This window comes from Nelumbo lutea, chromosome 5 (assembly GCF_056320005.1).
Source record: "Nelumbo lutea isolate HS-2025 chromosome 5, American lotus-T2T, whole genome shotgun sequence".
NCBI lineage: Eukaryota > Viridiplantae > Streptophyta > Magnoliopsida > Proteales > Nelumbonaceae > Nelumbo > Nelumbo lutea.
The window spans coordinates 2621440-2638691 of record NC_142688.1 but is presented as its reverse complement, the minus strand read 5'-3'; the positions used below and the strand labels follow the sequence as shown (position 1 = coordinate 2638691).

General features: G+C 37.0%; 1 protein-coding gene and 2 pseudogenes across 2 annotated transcripts; 1 reads left to right on the top strand and 2 right to left on the bottom strand.

Moving 5' to 3' along the window:
* Positions 1 to 3876: 3876 nt before the first annotated feature.
* On the bottom strand, positions 3877 to 6044 carry LOC148849818 (endochitinase pseudogene; annotated as a pseudogene).
* Positions 6045 to 7366: 1322 nt separating this feature from the next.
* On the top strand, positions 7367 to 8799 carry LOC148849817 (cytochrome P450 71A1 pseudogene; annotated as a pseudogene). The gene is made up of 2 exons (XR_016099094.1): positions 7367 to 8373; positions 8539 to 8799. The product of XR_016099094.1 is annotated as a cytochrome P450 71A1 pseudogene (transcript).
* A 1749-nt stretch (positions 8800 to 10548) lies between these two features.
* LOC148849816 (uncharacterized) lies at positions 10549 to 11517 on the bottom strand. The gene has a single exon (XM_088944040.1). The coding sequence runs from the start codon at positions 11515 to 11517 to the stop codon at positions 10549 to 10551; it is 969 nt and encodes a 322-aa protein (XP_088800166.1).
* Between the last annotated feature and the right edge of the window lie 5735 nt (positions 11518 to 17252).

The window sequence follows — 17252 nt, the reverse complement described above, 5'->3', positions numbered from 1 at the left end:
TAACAGCTTGGGATACACTTCGCCGAACTGACCCACCTTGTAACAGCTCGGGATACACTTCGCCGAACTGACCTGCCCTATAGATACCTCCGAGCTCAAGACCGCCTCGCTCAGCACTTCGCATCACTTGGCACCAAAACCAAACAAGTCGTACCACGCCGGACACTAAGGAAGTTCGTGCTCAAGGGCGCCGCGCCTGACTGACTTGGGATCTGACGTTTGGTGGTAGCACCCTAAACGGCCACCTGCCACCGCCACTGACACCGCCATCTCTGGTTACATGGCAGTTAGGCAGTGACGGTTCTGTCTCAGTAGAAAGGACGACGGTCGAATTGACAAACACAAGGGTAATCATACTTGACCTAACAAGGGCCCCGGGACGAGTGCACAAAGTGACTATAAGAGCTCCCTGCCCCCCGACAACGGAGGTATGCAAACTTTGCGCTATCTGGTATTACCTTGCTTTTGAAGGATTCTAACTTGAGCTTCGGAGACTCTACACCGAGTTCCCCTCGGAGCTTCCCCATCTGGTATCTCTAAATGTCTCAAATAGGACAAGTAATATTGCTTAAGCAATGTTTTGCTAGTTGGATTGTTTGAAGAAGTCTGAGTCACATCTCCTAGATGTGTGATCAAGATAGGTTACTCTGGTTGCTACTTCACAGTTGAACATGTGGAATTGCTACCTATACAACTAATAATACCAATTAAGCATTTATTGGTGTTTGAGAAATAAACCTAAAATAAGTGTTTATTTTAAAAATAAGGACTTATTTTTAAGCCCAAATTTTTAGCTTTCTTCAAGTGCTTATATCAAATTTTTCTTCCAAAATTACCCATAGTAGAATTTTAAAATACCACTTATATAAAACTATCCCTAGTTGAATTTCATAAAAGTATTTTTGTAAAAGTGTTTTAATAAAAATAATTTCATAAAACTACTTTTATAAAAGCGTGTATGTACTGTGGAAGTTTTTTTGGACTAAAATTACCCTCTATTTCTTTGTTTGAGAAAAGGTACAAAAGTCATTTTATTATAGCTTTAATGGCTACTAAAATGTCCGCATTTGTATATTTAATCCATATCTAATTGTAAGAGTTCAAAAATAACTTCAATTATTACTTTCCATCTCATTTAATCTCATCAAATTAAGTCTTATACTTAATGTTGTGTTTGGAATCAATATAAAACGTCATCTAAGCAAAAATACACTAATAACGTTTTACACTAAACTATGAAAAGTGACCGTTGCTTTTTGAAAAACGCGATGGGTGGAAGAGTGTAAAATTTTACATCGATAAAATTGGTGCATTTTTTACATCGATTAATGATGTAAAGCTTTATGCTTCATGAGGTTTTACATCAATTGTCGTCATAAAACTCCACTCCATCCAAATGCACGCAAAACTAAACTAGAGTGGAGTTTTATGTCGGTCATAATTACACGCTCTTTCCAAACGCCTACAAAAGTGAACTGATGTAAATTTTACATCGGTTCTTGATTTATATCGCTTCCAAATGCAGCCTAAGGTATTAAATCCCATTTTGTCTTATTAAATCATATATTTTTAAGTTATTTTTCGCTAATAAATGATACTATTAAGATCTATGTCAATATTTTTAACAGTATAAATCTATATATTTTAAAACTGACTAAAAAAACCATTTTTTATCCAAGTGGTGGTTAAGCAATTCAACCATCTAAACCAAATTGATTAATCTATGATGTCATGGTTAGGTAATAAAATTTTTAAAATAGAAATAAATATATAAAAATATAAAAAATATAGAAAAATTAGACATATTTATGTAATCAATTTATTTTTATTGATAATAACAATGAAATACATAATTTAGAATGGGCCAAAAATGAAGTATAAAAAATAATAATAAATGGTTCAACTTATGGGTTAAATGTATTAAACTTTAACATCATAAGTAAATAATAAAAATTAATATAATATAAAAATACAAAAAATACATACATTTTGCCAAAAAAAAACATTCAGACACATGCATAATATCATATATTTATCATATTAAATAAAAAGTAAGTGTCAAATATCAGAATTAGTTTTACATACAAAAATACGAAAAACTATAGTAAAAATTGAGAACATCTATAATTCTATATTTACACTACTACTAAAAATATGAATAAGATTGTGGAATTTTTTTGACTAAAATACTCATTTTTGAATTTAGTCACTATTTAATTATGAGGCTTAAATTGTAAATTGAACTATTACTTTTCACCACATTCAAGCCATTCTATTTAAATCTTACATTTTTTTTATAAATGAACAAAAAAAAAAGATCCACCAAAAAAATAAAACATTGCAAAATGAAGAATATATCCAAGCAATAGGGGTGCAAATGGATTTGATCGGGTCAGATAATAGGATCAGATCAAAAACTGGATCGAATTCCGATATGTGTGTTACTTATAAACATGTTATTTATATTGCCTTTTTGTATCGAATTCTTGTATTTTTTGTTTTTATCTATTTAAAAAATTTTAATATTTTATTATTTTTTAAATTAAATTGGAACGGATCAGATCCAAATATCTGACTTTCTCATCAGATTTGTATTCAAATCTATGTTTATGAGATGTGATTGGATCTGTTGTTAATAGTATTGGATCAGATTCAAATATACCATGATTCAAATTTAATCCAATCCGTTTGCATCCCTGCCAAGTAGGTTTGTCAATGATACCTAGAACTTCACAACTCAATCTGATTATTACATATCTAGATAATGTGTTTATGTAAATTAATTTGGATTTTACAATCTACATTTGATTAACAAAATAAAATATAAAATATAAAAACAAAAATAATATATAAAATTTTGGATATTTTATTACCATCATTATTATTATGTACAATTACCATGTACAAAACATTTACATGCTTACTAGTATTTCAAAAAGAAAATTTTGCTTCTCCTTATTTCACCTCAGTCCTCAACCTTTATTTTTTAGTTTTTTAACTCAGCTCGACTTGCATCCTCCTAGACGCAAATGAATAAATGCCTAACTCTTTTAAGACGGATTCACCGGTAAGTATAGAATCCTCATCAAAGAACAAAGATTACCCTGTGGGACGCAGTATGGAATTTTCATCGCGGTGTTAACTGTTCCCCCAGCAGGTCACCCAAGCTATTATTTTTCAACTAATTGTTCCATTTCTTTTTAATTCAACAATTAGTGGTTTAATAACAGTTCATCCCTGGGTCAGAACTTTTAGGCCCAAAGTACAATCGGATAGGCGACAAGTAGGAATTGATGCTAATTCACAAGAGGTATTGATGTATAAAATGGGGGTATCCGTTATCTAGATAAATTTGTCATTTATGTTAGAAGTACGCAGAACAATTAAAAATATAACTAAATTCAAGAAAAAGGGAACAAATAATATACATTGTTTAACTAAACTGAAAACTGAATTTAAAACTTTCCTTTTGTCCTAGTTAGAGAGGATATAAACTCGTTTAGTCCAAGTTTTTATATAGATGTAGAAACATACATATATGTATAAGAGGGAAAGCGGATCCAAGCCATTCGATTTGCAATTCCTGTTGACTTGCATCATCTAGACAAAGTATATCAATAATTGTTACCATTGAAGGCAGGATGTTACCAATACATGGAGCCAAAGATTAACATATATATAGATAGGCAGCACTAGCTAGCAGCAAGGCTCAAAGATGAGGCCCCGGCCTTTATTAGTGTGGACATATATATGGTAGGTGAGGCGTGAGCGTGAGACATCATTCCTCATCACTCACCAGTGCTTTATTATTAAATATTTATTTTGTTATAAAGGAAGATGGAGTACACACTAGAGAGTAGAGTAGTAGCAGCTTAATTAATTATCCCCGTAACCAAGTCCCAGTATGTCACAATATCTCTTATATAACCCAATATGATCTGCAACTTTGTCATTTTGCTCATTTTCCACATTCAATTCCTCCATTGATGATATTGGTATGCACCCCATAACCTGCTACTCGACCAGCGGCCGTCTCCGCTGTAGTTGGCGTCCATCGTCCCGTTATGACATCGTAGATTGATGGTTTCGGAGATTGAGGAGTCATCCAGAACTACAATGCCGTCTTGAATGAAATGATTGCATCCGTCGCAACTAAATCAGGGTTGCCCAATAGGTCCGACCCTATGGCTTTCCCTGCTGCCCTCTAATTGTAGTTGTGTACAATTCAACATTGATTAATGTCTCTGTGTCACGTGATTAGTTGTTGGGGGCCCTGTGCGCCACTTGAATGTAACGAATAAACTTAAGCAATATGCAATAATACAAGAAAAGGCAATAAAGATAATACACAAATTAAACAAAAGGCAACTTGTATTGCACTAATGGATGGCAAGCATAAGTATACAGTTTGGTGTTGAGGGGATCTTATGCTTAACCTTTACATGCTCTTGATTCACTCGACTATCTACCTTTCCTTGAAGAACACGTTAAGCTTTTAGGGGAGTGACAACAGAAAACATAAAAAATGTGAAAAATCATATTATAGAATTACAGTAATGACATTAGCAATCCCCCTATACAAAATCATGCAATGCCCCATCCAAGACACACACTTGAACACTCGGATAGCAGGTTGTGGGCGTTTTGAAGGCACTTGATGGCACGACAAATTGATAACTTGTAACATCCGTCTCACATTGGTTTAATAACACTTTAATTTACTATTCTCTATTCACCATTTAATGATTTTTTAAGAAGATATACATTATAATTAATAATTTTAGGAATTTAGAACATGTTCGATATCATTCTGCCATAACTTTATTGATAATATATATATCAAACAATATTTTAAACTTCTAATCTATTATAATATTCATTACAAGACAGGCCAATTTGTTATTAAATCATTGATTGATACATCCATCTTATGGTTCTCTATTCTCATAAAATCATTTAAAATACATAAAATAAACTGACTTTTACTAAGTCATTCTTAAATCAATTGTCGATCCATATTATATATACAGTTTTTTCTTGTGATGAAAATTATTTATATAACTTCTAATCCTCAATCATTGATTTTTATTTTTTTTTTCTTGTGATGAAAATCATTTAAAATATAGTTATTAAAATTTTAAATATTAATAATAACTTTAAATACTTTTTATTAAATAACAAAAAAATTTAATTATTAATTTAATAGTAAATAAAATTATTAAATCTTTCAGATTTCTGTACATGTCACGGGTCCCCGCTAGTGAAATATTAAAAAAATAAAATATATATATATATATATATATATAAATGGCGATGGAGATATGCTATATACTGTGAAAGATGGATAGGCCCGCGACCGTAGTATTTTTTGCCAGGAGCACACGGCCATTGTGCGGAGGGACTGCAATAATCTCCGGGATTGCCCTGTTCCTGAACAAAGCAATATCCCCATGCAAATGGACCATCTGGATATATATATATATAGTGCGTTAATGTGCATAGGCATCTTGATTTTTGAAAATTTGATCAACCAACCAATTAATAAACAAAATCAATTAACTATGGGCCGGCTTAGTTTTTCAGAACAAAAATGAGTCCACTTCACTGTATTGGACAAACCTGTAGTTTCATGGGAAGTTTGAGCCAAGAAAGCTGCAATCTCTCTTTTACGCGTATTGGTGTTCCCAGTCGTTGCAAAGCCGCTAAAGGAACCGTGCAGCGGCCATGAAAGCATTGTAAGTATAGAACCCTTTGGCTTTGGCAGGGCAACCCGCATCGTTTCGATGTTTCAGCATTTGGTCAAAAAGAGACTGGCTGATGACTTGATGAGAGAGCTGACATCCCCACCACCGCTTGCAGTGGTGGGTGTAGGACTTGACTCTTGAGCCACCACCACATTGGCTTTGGCAATTTGTTCCACAGTAATCCGGGATGTTGCCACAGAAACCAAATTGACTACAGCACAGCTGGCCTGGGCATAGAGCTCCCCCAGCTTGTTTTCCACATTGTTCCGCCAAAGCTCCAAAAGCTATCAGAGACTTCATTATGGATATGGATTGTGTGGTTGGAACTTGGAAGGAAACCGGGAACTGGGTCCTATAAATAGAATATATAGCAGCTAGACATTCAACAATTAATTAATATTGATGCATGTTTGCGGTGGTGGACCGAACTGGACTGGTACTTCTCTGTTTCTTAATTAACGCTCCATATACTTGACGACTATGTGCTCTATCTAATCCAATTAGTGCACTATTATATTGTTCCAATCTCCTTATTGTATTAATGGTCTATGCGCACGGCGGTCAAGTCAAGTACGATTTCTTACTTTCTATGGTTGGTATTTGGTCATTATACTTGTATCAAGAATTCAGTTCGATTTTCCACATCGATTCCACACAACTTTTGACTCGGGGTTGGGGTGATGAAACGTCACCACTCACCACTCATGCGCCACACCACACACTGCAACTGTTGGAAGATGAACACACTGCAACTGTTGGGTATATATTTGCTGCAACTTGGAACTTGTGATTAGGTGCAACTCTACATTCGATTTTCTTGACTAAAACTCTCATCGCTTCCTCAATCTACGTGTCACCATTCTACAAGCCGCTTCCGTACGTTATGGGTCGGTCATTCCTCATATGAGTGTATCTCACAAATCTTGATAAATCGGACTCATTGACCATACCAAATCGAATCTTTTCATCTTTATCTTGAATTCTTGACGACCCCACCAAGCACCAATCTTTCTCTGAACGTGGCGGCGTATACCGATTGGAGGGGGAATTACCCATCATCCCTTGAAGCAAAAAGCATCAGTTCGACTCTATGCTTATGCATCTAAAACCATTTATATATATATATATATATATATATTTTTTTTTTTTTCATTTCTTACAATTTAAGGATAAGTATATTAAGAGGGTTTCTAACATTTAAATCTATAAAAGCCCTGTGAATTTAGGCTTCATTCATTTTTCGGATTCCAGGTGATGCACTTAATCAAATGACTCCCAGGCAAGACTTGTCACTTTACTCCCTCAATGATGGACAATGGGTCCGGATCGATGTAGTACACACTTTAGCCTTAGGTAAGCACGATGGGTGAGAAATCAAAAACGAAAAAAGACGCATTAGTTGGGACAGATGTCACATAGTTATTAGGTAAGTACAATGTATGAATACGTATGACACCTGCCCAGCTAATGCGCCTTTCTTTGTTTTTTGCTTTTGTTCCGTTAGGAATTATCTATTATTTTATTATTTGTGTCAAAATAATTAAAAATAAAAATACAATAAAAAGAAAAAAGAAAACCTGTCGCACTTAATGCGCCCTTCTCTCCAACCTTGTGCCGTTTTGGGTTCTCCCACCTCTTGCCGCTGCAACTGGTTGGTTGGGGTATTCCAATGGCCGAGCAGTCGACCTGCACCCTGCCGCTTGGAACATTCCAATGGCCGAGCAGCAAGGAATTCTGTTGCCTTTCTTATCACTCCCTCTTCTTCTCCTCTTCTCTTTTGTCTTCCTGTTCAGACTCCGGAGATGTTCGGTCAAGTTGCCACCGTCTCCACCGAAGATTCCAATCATCGGAAATTTTCACCAACTTGGCACGCTTCCCCACCGCTCTCAGGGCCCTGTCTCAAAAGTATGGGCCGCTCATGCTATTGCATTTGGGCAGTGTCCCTCTGCCCGTCGTTTCCTCCTCAGAGATGTCTATGGAGATCGCTAAGACCCAAGATACTAACTTTGCAACTAGGCCCGCTACAACTGCTGCAAAGAAGCTTCTCTATGGCTGCAATGACTTGGGGTTTGCACCTTACGGCCAGTACTGGAGACAGATGAAGAAGATTTCTGTTCTCCGCCTCTTGAGCGTCAAGAGAGTGCAGTCATTCAGATTTATAAGGGAAGAAGAGGCTGCTCTTTTAATCGAGAAGATATATCACGCATGTCAGTTGCGCAACTCAATTAATCTAAGCGAGTTACTTCCCATTCTATCCGATAACTTGATCTCTAGAGCTGCTTTCAGTAGCAAGTTTGAAGAAGATGATGATAATGGCAGACGGATCGGGCCTTTGACAAGGGAGGTAATGTCACTTTTGGGAATGATTAGTGTCCGGGATTTCTTTCCTTACTTAGGATGGATCAATACAGTTACCGGATTGGATAGGAGGCTAAAGACGACGTCTCAAGAGTTGGATAAGCTCCTGGATCAAGTGATCAGAGATCATGTTAGTACTATTGATATTGAGGATCAAAGAAGTAAGGACCAGAGGGATGCAGAAGACTTTCTGGATATTTTGCTCCAAGCTCATAAGGATTCAACGCTCGATATCCCCATCACTCGAGACAACATCAAAGCAATCATTTTGGTAATATTCATTTCTGTTTCTGAACTACCAAATATTAATTAAGCACACTTTTTGATCTTCTCAGTTAGGCCTCCTTTAAATGACATTACAATTGTTGGCTTTCTCGGATATCATGTCGAAATTGATCCATGCGTCGACCTACAAATGCAATTTTGTACTTCACAGGACATGTTTATTGGTGGAAGTGATACGACGGCCATTACTATGGAATGGAGCATGACCGAACTCGTCAGTAATCCCAAAGTGATGAGAAAAGCCCAAGAAGAAGCTAGACGTATTGTGGGTAAGAAATCCAAGTTTGAAAAAGATGACATTCCTCAAATGGCTTATTTAAAAGTTGTTATCAAAGAGACTCTAAGATTACATCCTCCTGCTCCCTTTTTGATTCTAAGAGAGTCCATTAGAGCTACCAATGTTAATGGCTAACGGGACAGGTTTTCCTTTTCTATTGATTTTTTTTTTTAATTATTTTAACACAAATAATAAAATAATAGATAATTTTTAACGAAAACAAAAATGTTTAGAAGAAAGGCACTGGAACAAGTGTCACAGAGCTATTAGTTGCTCACTCATTCCACTTACCTAACATGCCTACTGCATCCGGATCCATCCATCGTTGAAAAACGTACAGGGCGGACTCCTATTACCAAGATGATGAGAAAGTGGCCTTTTGGATTTATCGTTTATCATCAATCGGGATCGATCTCCTATTACCAAAATATAAAAGCAGCAGCATTGACAACATATCCCATGAATTTAACATATATGTACGTACGGAAGACATTCCCAATGTGTGCAGAGTTTTCGCTTTCAAGAAATCGGAAAGCTACACCTTAGTCCGGATCTGCTGATCACAATACATTAATTGTTGTTGCCGGTCAGTGGTCACATTCATCCAGCCAAATATTCACCATATTTAGTACGTTGCTGGATCAATGTAGCCAGCAATTTGTTGTGGTCAGCAGATTCAAACTGGCTACAACTTCCGTTCCCAAACCAAGTTTTCGGATGGAGGCGTTATTTTTTGTTGAAGGGTAACGTACAATGCTGTAATGAGTCCGGTCGATTCTGCTGCACTTGACAGGCTGAACACCGAGCTAGCTGTTCAACCAATGAGAACAGCCAATTATCTCCCCCACAAGGCCACAAGCAAAGAAGGATTAATCGTTGGGAGGGGATGAAGATTGAAGACGTTGTGTATTTAAGGTGCATTTTATCCTACACACCCTGTTTGTTAAAACAAAAGCATACAAGAAAGGCACCCGGTTTCTTAAACCAGCGGCTAATCTGCATCTTACTATCTAATTAATATAACATCTTTAAATATAATTACCATACGTACGGATGCTGTGACACCTTGTCTCCTATTAGATGTGACGACTTAACCGCTTAACTGGAGTTTATTCTAATACATTAGTCTAGTTGGGTTTTATTGAAATTTCTATTGAATTAAGCCACCCATCTTCTTTTCTTCCTTTCACTAACCACATGGTACACCCAAATTAAGAAAGAAAGAAAAAATAAACGATGAGAGAAAGAAATAGGTAGGAAACGGTGGTTAAATAATTGAGTTGGGTAAGGGTTCAGCTATTGCTTCATTTAAGCTATAAAAGGAATCCGATCGATGAGTTATTAATTGCTTTGACCAAATTCTCCCAGTGATGAACTCACAATTAGTCTAATTTGGATGGCTTAATTAGTTATTATTCAATTGGAGGCCGAGGCTCTATTCTATATATGTTGTCGAGTATAGGACAATCCACGCCGTTAAGGTGTGATCTAAATGTTATTTGTCCTAAAACTGAACGAGTCAACCGGTACTTTGTTGACCACTCAACTTCGACTCACTGAAATTTTGTTTTGATCCAGCCTTTATAATGAAGAGATTCCACTGGGATCACAGGAAGAAATATAAATAGAAAAAGAGATCATCAACCAACCGCTAGACAACTGAAAAATTGTGTACGTTCATCGTTTTTTCATTTGCTTTTGTTTTATACTCTTTTCTCTCATATAATGAACTTATAATTCATCATTTTACAAATTAACAATAAAAGAAAAGCCGCCAAAAAGCATATAGGCAAATCCCGAAGCGCAATTCCTTGGGAAAAATTTTTGGATGCCCAATGTAATGACCGGCCGGATTTCCCGGAGAAGTTGTAATAAGGTGGTTTATTAGTGGTGATTAAGGATGTTGAGGAGGGAGACTCTGATTTTGATCAAACGCCTGAACAAGCACTCTAATCCGTCCTCAAGTCCGTGGATACTCATCTCAACTGCCTCCAATTGATTCTGTGCATTTTGCAGTTCCGCGGCGTCAATGCCTTTGAATGACGACGATGACGACTTTTGAGTTTGACAGTTGAGAGCACCCAATGCACCATCTAATCTCCCCATCTCATTGCAATATTCGTCTTTGTCCCCTTGGCTTGCTGCTGATGATGTTATGCGCTTATTGGTTTGCACTAATTTGGAGACCAAAGACCAACCACTAGGCTTTGCTTGTGCCTTTGGCCCAGATATAAAGGACGAGATGGACTGGAACACTGTCACTGTGATCGCTTCAACTTCTTTCAGAATGCTAACAATGGCCACCAGATCGTGGTCGTCCTTTTCAAACAGAGCAGAGAAACCGCGTTTCTCCATCTTCTTCAAGCCACCGAGACATTTCTGGATCAATTTGTTCACCTTCTTCCTGGATATCGCGTAAGCAACAAATTCAGTTGACAGACCAGCTTCTCCACCTCGTCTCCTACGCAGAGATGATTCAAGGTCTAGAATAGATTCTTTGGTCAATGACAAAACATCCCTTGTAGTGCCACACACATCCAACAACTTGAGAGATCCATCCAAGATCTCATCTACCCATTTCTCGTGTTGTTCATGTGAGAGAGCTTGTTGGGTGATTGGCAACTGAAGCAAATTGTCAACACACTCACAAAGCTCGTGGAGAGCAGTCAAGTTGTGATGCAGTGATGATGAGGGGGAGCAGGAGCTGCAGGTTGAAGACAGGGCTTCAGAAGCCCTTAATCTGCACACCCGTTCCTCAACAGCAAGGGTAAGAGGATGAGATGTGGAGGGAAAACTAGTTGAACGAACATGATGAGAGGGGGCTTTAAATTTAGGGGAGGCAGCTGCAACCATCTTCTCTTTTTTCTAAATTAGCTAGCAGCATCAGACGAAACTTTGCAATTCATCAAGCTTGGAGAAAGATGACAAGGTCAATCTCTTTTATATAGAGGAGCAGGAGAGACGAGGAATCTCATCCTCGCTCGTAACTCCTAACTACACCGAGCAGCTGTCATGTGCTGGAACTTCCCCTATTTCCGGCGATGTCTCATGCATCATATAACGCGCAGTGGTGAGAAAGGACCACCCGAAGATTATGCTTTTAATTAAATTGTATATATATACACGAGCTGAGTTGAGTTGCCACCATGTCTCCCAGACAAGAAAGAGAGACTACAGGGCATCTTATATATTATATTGCTTATTAATTAAGATCTGGGAGTTATGAGATCTGCATGGATTATTGAACGGACCACGTGGATTTGCCCTGTTAAAGTCAACCATTCTGTTGTGTTCCTTTACCATTTACTCTCTCCATCTTTCTCTCGTATTTCTGTTTTTCTTTATGATTTTGCAGATCTCAAGTTCACTGGGCAGAAACAAATGGTATCTCGACAGTCGACAGACAGTTGAATCTATTTTAGCTAGATGCTGTACGCGTGCGCTCCATTATTTAATTTGAATCGAGTGGGTGAACTTTGTATGCCGCATGCCAATCTTCAGCTTCAGCCAACTCTGTCTCTACTCAACTCCATGGACGATAGGATGAGGTTCTGCTCTTGTATATATATTCTTATATCTACACACTCGTGTGGGTGAGTGCCTTGCCTTCCATTACTGACAGCTGTTTTTGATTCTCGGAGTCGGAGGTACAAAGCTGATCCTGACGGTGAATTTATCGAGGAACATACAATAATACAATCCGTGTGCACGAATGGCATAGACGCGTGAATTATTCCCCAAACTCTAGCTAAATTAAATTACGTACCAAAATCTGCGAGCGGAGGCACCAACGACTAATTTCCCTTCTTCATCTTCTTTGAAGAGGTCATGCATGCTCTGTACCACAGCTTTAACGAAAGGAAGTAGGATGTTATTTGAAGGGTCTTGAACATCGATCTTCCTTCGTATATATATATATATGTGTGTAATAGTATCTTCAACAAAATCTCAGGGACGCCGGACGCAGTCAACACATCATCGCGACTTGCCAATTTTATTGATTGATGCCCCAAGTTTTATTGGGTACAGACATGACATGATGAAGATAAATATATAATAGGTGGCTTTCTCCTCCACCGCTCCACGGACGACGAGGCTTTAGCTTGCTAACGCCCAGAGGGAAACCGGGAAGGAGAGGAAAAAAGTTGCTAACAGAAATAAATTAATGACCTTCGCGTCGATCGCCTCTATAACTCGTTCTCAAATTCCACCTTTCATCACACTCCAACCAGCATCTATCTATATCTATCTATCTAGTTAGGGGGATCAAGGGAGACAGAGAAGCATCTTAATTATTTCTACATCCGCATCAGTAAGTAATCATTAATTAATTAATTGTCCTCAATCCTCATATGGATATAATTATCAGTTATTATTTACTTTAAACTCCTCTTCAATAATCTTGGTGCAGGTGCAGATATATAGCTAGAGCCTAGAGATGCAATCCAACCATGCACGCATGTAACACTGTTTTGGATGTTCCTTTAATTTGGAGACTGCTGGGATTTGTATCAAATTAGTTAATATACCTTGTTGTCTACACATTCACATTAATATTTGACGATGGATACAATTAAAGGTTTAATTAGATTGGTTACAAATAACGTGCATATGTTTGTGAGACGCACATACAACATGATGATGACTGATGAGCCAGCAGCAGATTGGGGTCGGGGTCGGGTTCGGGCTCGGACAGGAGTCAGGACTAACATATATGGCCCAAAAAAGAAATGGTCATCATCACTGGTATTAATTGGTAAGACAACCATGCATTTTGGTCTGTCTGTCTGTCTGTCTAAAACAATAAAATAACTCAGTGATTAATATCCCAATGACAGGATATGACTCCGAAGGTAACTAGTGCTACTTATGTCAATTATCAACACGCAACAACCACACACGTAAAGAAAAAGAATCATGTCTCTCCCGGCCCTATACTCCCTATCAACAATGAATATCTATCTATCTCTGCGGAAGTTGGAAGTTGGAAGTTGCAAGGCCATTGTGTCTAGTCCTGACTCCAGACAGACAGACAGAGAGAGAGAGAGCGAGCGGTCCGAGTTTTTAGACAAATATAAATATAATTGATGGTGCACCATACATGCATGTTTGGGTGTTGGGGGAATATAGCAGGAGTGGTGGATCAACTCTTTGTCCCAACTTCACACACACACACCATTCAATTCCAAACATAACATAATAAACTTTACCATAATGCATAATGCATGGGTGGTCGTATACATGTGCTGTACATGTCCACTGATGATCTTCATGTTCCCCAAACATGCACATGAGAAGAGAGGAGAGGAGAGGAAACCCCAAATTAATTCCCCAAATATGTACATATCCACATGTCCTTGTTTACTACACATACATATATCGATCGCAGACCGATCATACATATATGCATGCTAATTAACCAACACTAAACTTTTTCTCTCTCTCTATCTATCTATCTATATATATATATATATATATATATATATATATATATATATATATATATATGCTTGATCGATGGATTGATCTATCGTTCATTATCATCTTCAAGAAACTGCTTATGGCCTATGATGATGGATAGAACATCAGAGCACAGACAATGAACAAGAGCTTATTGCCTATGTAGTTGCGAACATGACCCTCCGCCCAACCAATATTACATCACCTTAATTAATTATTATTGTGATTTTCATGCAAATGGGATGCCATTGCCCACTGCCATATATGCCATCTAATGGGGTGTACCTATCTAGGTTCTGAATTGATTATGACACTCAAACAAAACAGTATTCACACTATGCTCATAGCCATGTTTCTAGCCTGCTTGAAGTAGTTCATTTGGATTATGTAATCTCACAGAATTTTGGGCTTTCTTTTGTTTTATGTTTCTTACTTGGTATCAAAGCTATGCTCATAGCCCATTCAAAGTGGGCTAAACTCAAAAACAAGCCTGCATTATTCAAGTGGGCCAAACTCAAAAATTATGCCATGCTTGGGAGTGCTTAATATATATATATATATATAAAAAAAGAATAGGGTAAAATACAAAAATCATGACAATTATAAAAACCTCCTCTTAAGTTTCATTTTAACAAAAACCTCCATTAAACTTTTAGAAAATTCAACAAAAACCTCCCTTCAGTCACTGACTTTAATGGAAAACATTTGAACAATGCATTGTTTTTTTTCAAAATATTTATTTTACCCTTTTATATGATTTCACATTTCATATAAAACTTTACTAAAACGAAAATTTAACTTGAATAACCCATTTCCTCTTTCGTTTTTTCTATCTCCGACCCCAGAAACTCCATAGTATTAAAATAATAAAAAAAAGAAGCATTCAGACACTGTAAAGTAGTGCGGCCGTCAAGAATAAGGGAGATTGCAGTGACCTTGACATGTTGGGACTTAACCCCGGCCCCCTACTTATTGAAAGCACCATGCTAGCGGCCATCAAGAAGAAGGGATTCATGGAATAGGGTTTCCTTGCAGCCACCTAGAGTCAAACACAGGCACAGCCTTTAGGAAAAAAGCGAGAAATGAGAAATGGCAATGCAGGGCTAAATTGTTAATGGTTACACAGGGTAATTAAGCAGTAAGCACCGGTTCATTCAATAAGCAACGCGTAATTAATTCCGATGAGATGAGACTTGAGATCGAGCATATGCTCCTGAGCCGGATTCGATCGATGAAGCCTCGTTGTCATTGATCGATATTGGGTCTGGAAATTAATTAAATGAATTGGGATCAAATTTTGGTTTATCCCAGCTATTTGGATCAGCAATCAGGCCAAGTGGGTGTTTTGTTGTATTTGGTAATTATGAGGAATTTGATCCCTGATGATTATCATTTTCTCAGAAACCACCAACTTATGGGAAGATCTGTTTTTCTTTTTGGTCAAAATCTAAGTGTTTCCTGTAGGCATTTGCAGCATTAACATTATTGGGTCTGGAAATAATTATCGACATGGACACATTATTGCCATGTCAGAAAGTCATGCAGTGATGAAAAGAATTGTCCACAAGTAGAAAGAAATATTAACAAAACACGCTTCCACTACAAGACATGTAGTTTCTTTCTTAAAAGAAAAGAAGAATACAAGAGGACAATTAAGAAAAATATGTGATAACGGTGCATCCACCTTGCATACACTACTGCAAAACCAATTGTTTGAATAATTTTGAGTCTACTCTCCCTCACAACTCCTAATGCGATCAGATCAATGTTTTAAGGGAGTCTGGATTTGTTCACACAACCTACTAGGATGTGGCTGTAATATGAGGAGGAAATCCCAATTCATGTCAAAAGGGAGGGGTAAGATTCCCAATCCAATTCAATGGGAATGATGTTTATAGGGGTAGGGGTAGGGGTAGGGGTGGGGATAAATACAAATACATTTGGGAATAAATCAATTCTTAAGAGAGAGAGAGAGAGAGAGAGAGTGAGAGTGAGAGTGAGAGTGGAGTATAAAAATGTTTGATCAAAACATCAAAATTGAAAAGGAATGGAAATATGACAAGATCTGAAGCGCACGCAACAAAGTAGATGCCTATTCTGCACTTAATATCATGGACGACAAAAATGATCCCCTACATTATTTCCATTTCCATCTAGTTTTAACGTCAACCCTACCATTTGATATCTGTCTGTCTTTTATTTATTAATTACCGTCGACAGGCCTGATGTGGCCGGTAGAGTCAAGATCCTTCAGGTTAGCTCGAAACAACTCTAACCAAATGCTTACTCCATGTCCTCCAAGCCTGTTATCTTAGTAAATAGTTTCTGAATTCGTTATCCAATATCCAATATTATTTGCCTTTTATTTAAAAGCCAATGCAAAAGTAAAACAGTGAAACTTTGAAATTAAAATTAACTCGCAAACATGATCAAGCCCTGCATCTCCTGTTGAGTAGAAACCATATATAACCTAGGGACCATCAATTGTCGTACTGTTTTCACTTATCAACTATTTTTCAGACCTTTTCACTCAATATCAAGTTTGTCAGTAAGCCTTCAAACTAAGCACTAAAAAGAAAACTAAGACTCTAAGTAGTTTAGAGAGTTAAAGCATTTATTTTGTTAACAGATTGCGATATGTATATTGTTTTTTATCTCAAACATAATTATACTCCTAATCCGTCTCAATATTGTCAAAAGCTTATAGTATATGTTAAGTTTCACAATTTGAATCATGTACCCCAAGAGTTTCAATTTTGAATCTTATCTCCAAATCCTTTTTGTGCAATAATTTCGCAATTAATTTTTGTTTGAATCTATGATTTGATTCATGAATCTAATAATTTATACAGATCATATGATTCAAACCAATTCAATTAAGAATTGGTTCTTTACTGTCATCTTTTTTTTCTTCTATATAGTTTTGTCAAGGAGACTTATTTAAAGCCCTTAGTGTAAAATGATTTATTTAGGTTATTGAAAACCTTTTTAAAAATGATACTGAGTTTATTTTCCATCATATGTAGGTTAAAGAGTCATTGTATGTGGATTATTTGACCTTAAAGTGAAGCTTGATTATATTATCTAATCTTATTCTTTTAGTGTAGAACTGGTAAATTTTCTTGTTT

Coding starts and splice junctions, on each gene's coding strand:
- LOC148849816 (XM_088944040.1), bottom strand. CDS start 11,517: ATGGTTGCAGCTGCCTCCCCTAAATTTAAAGCCCCCTCTCATCATGTT.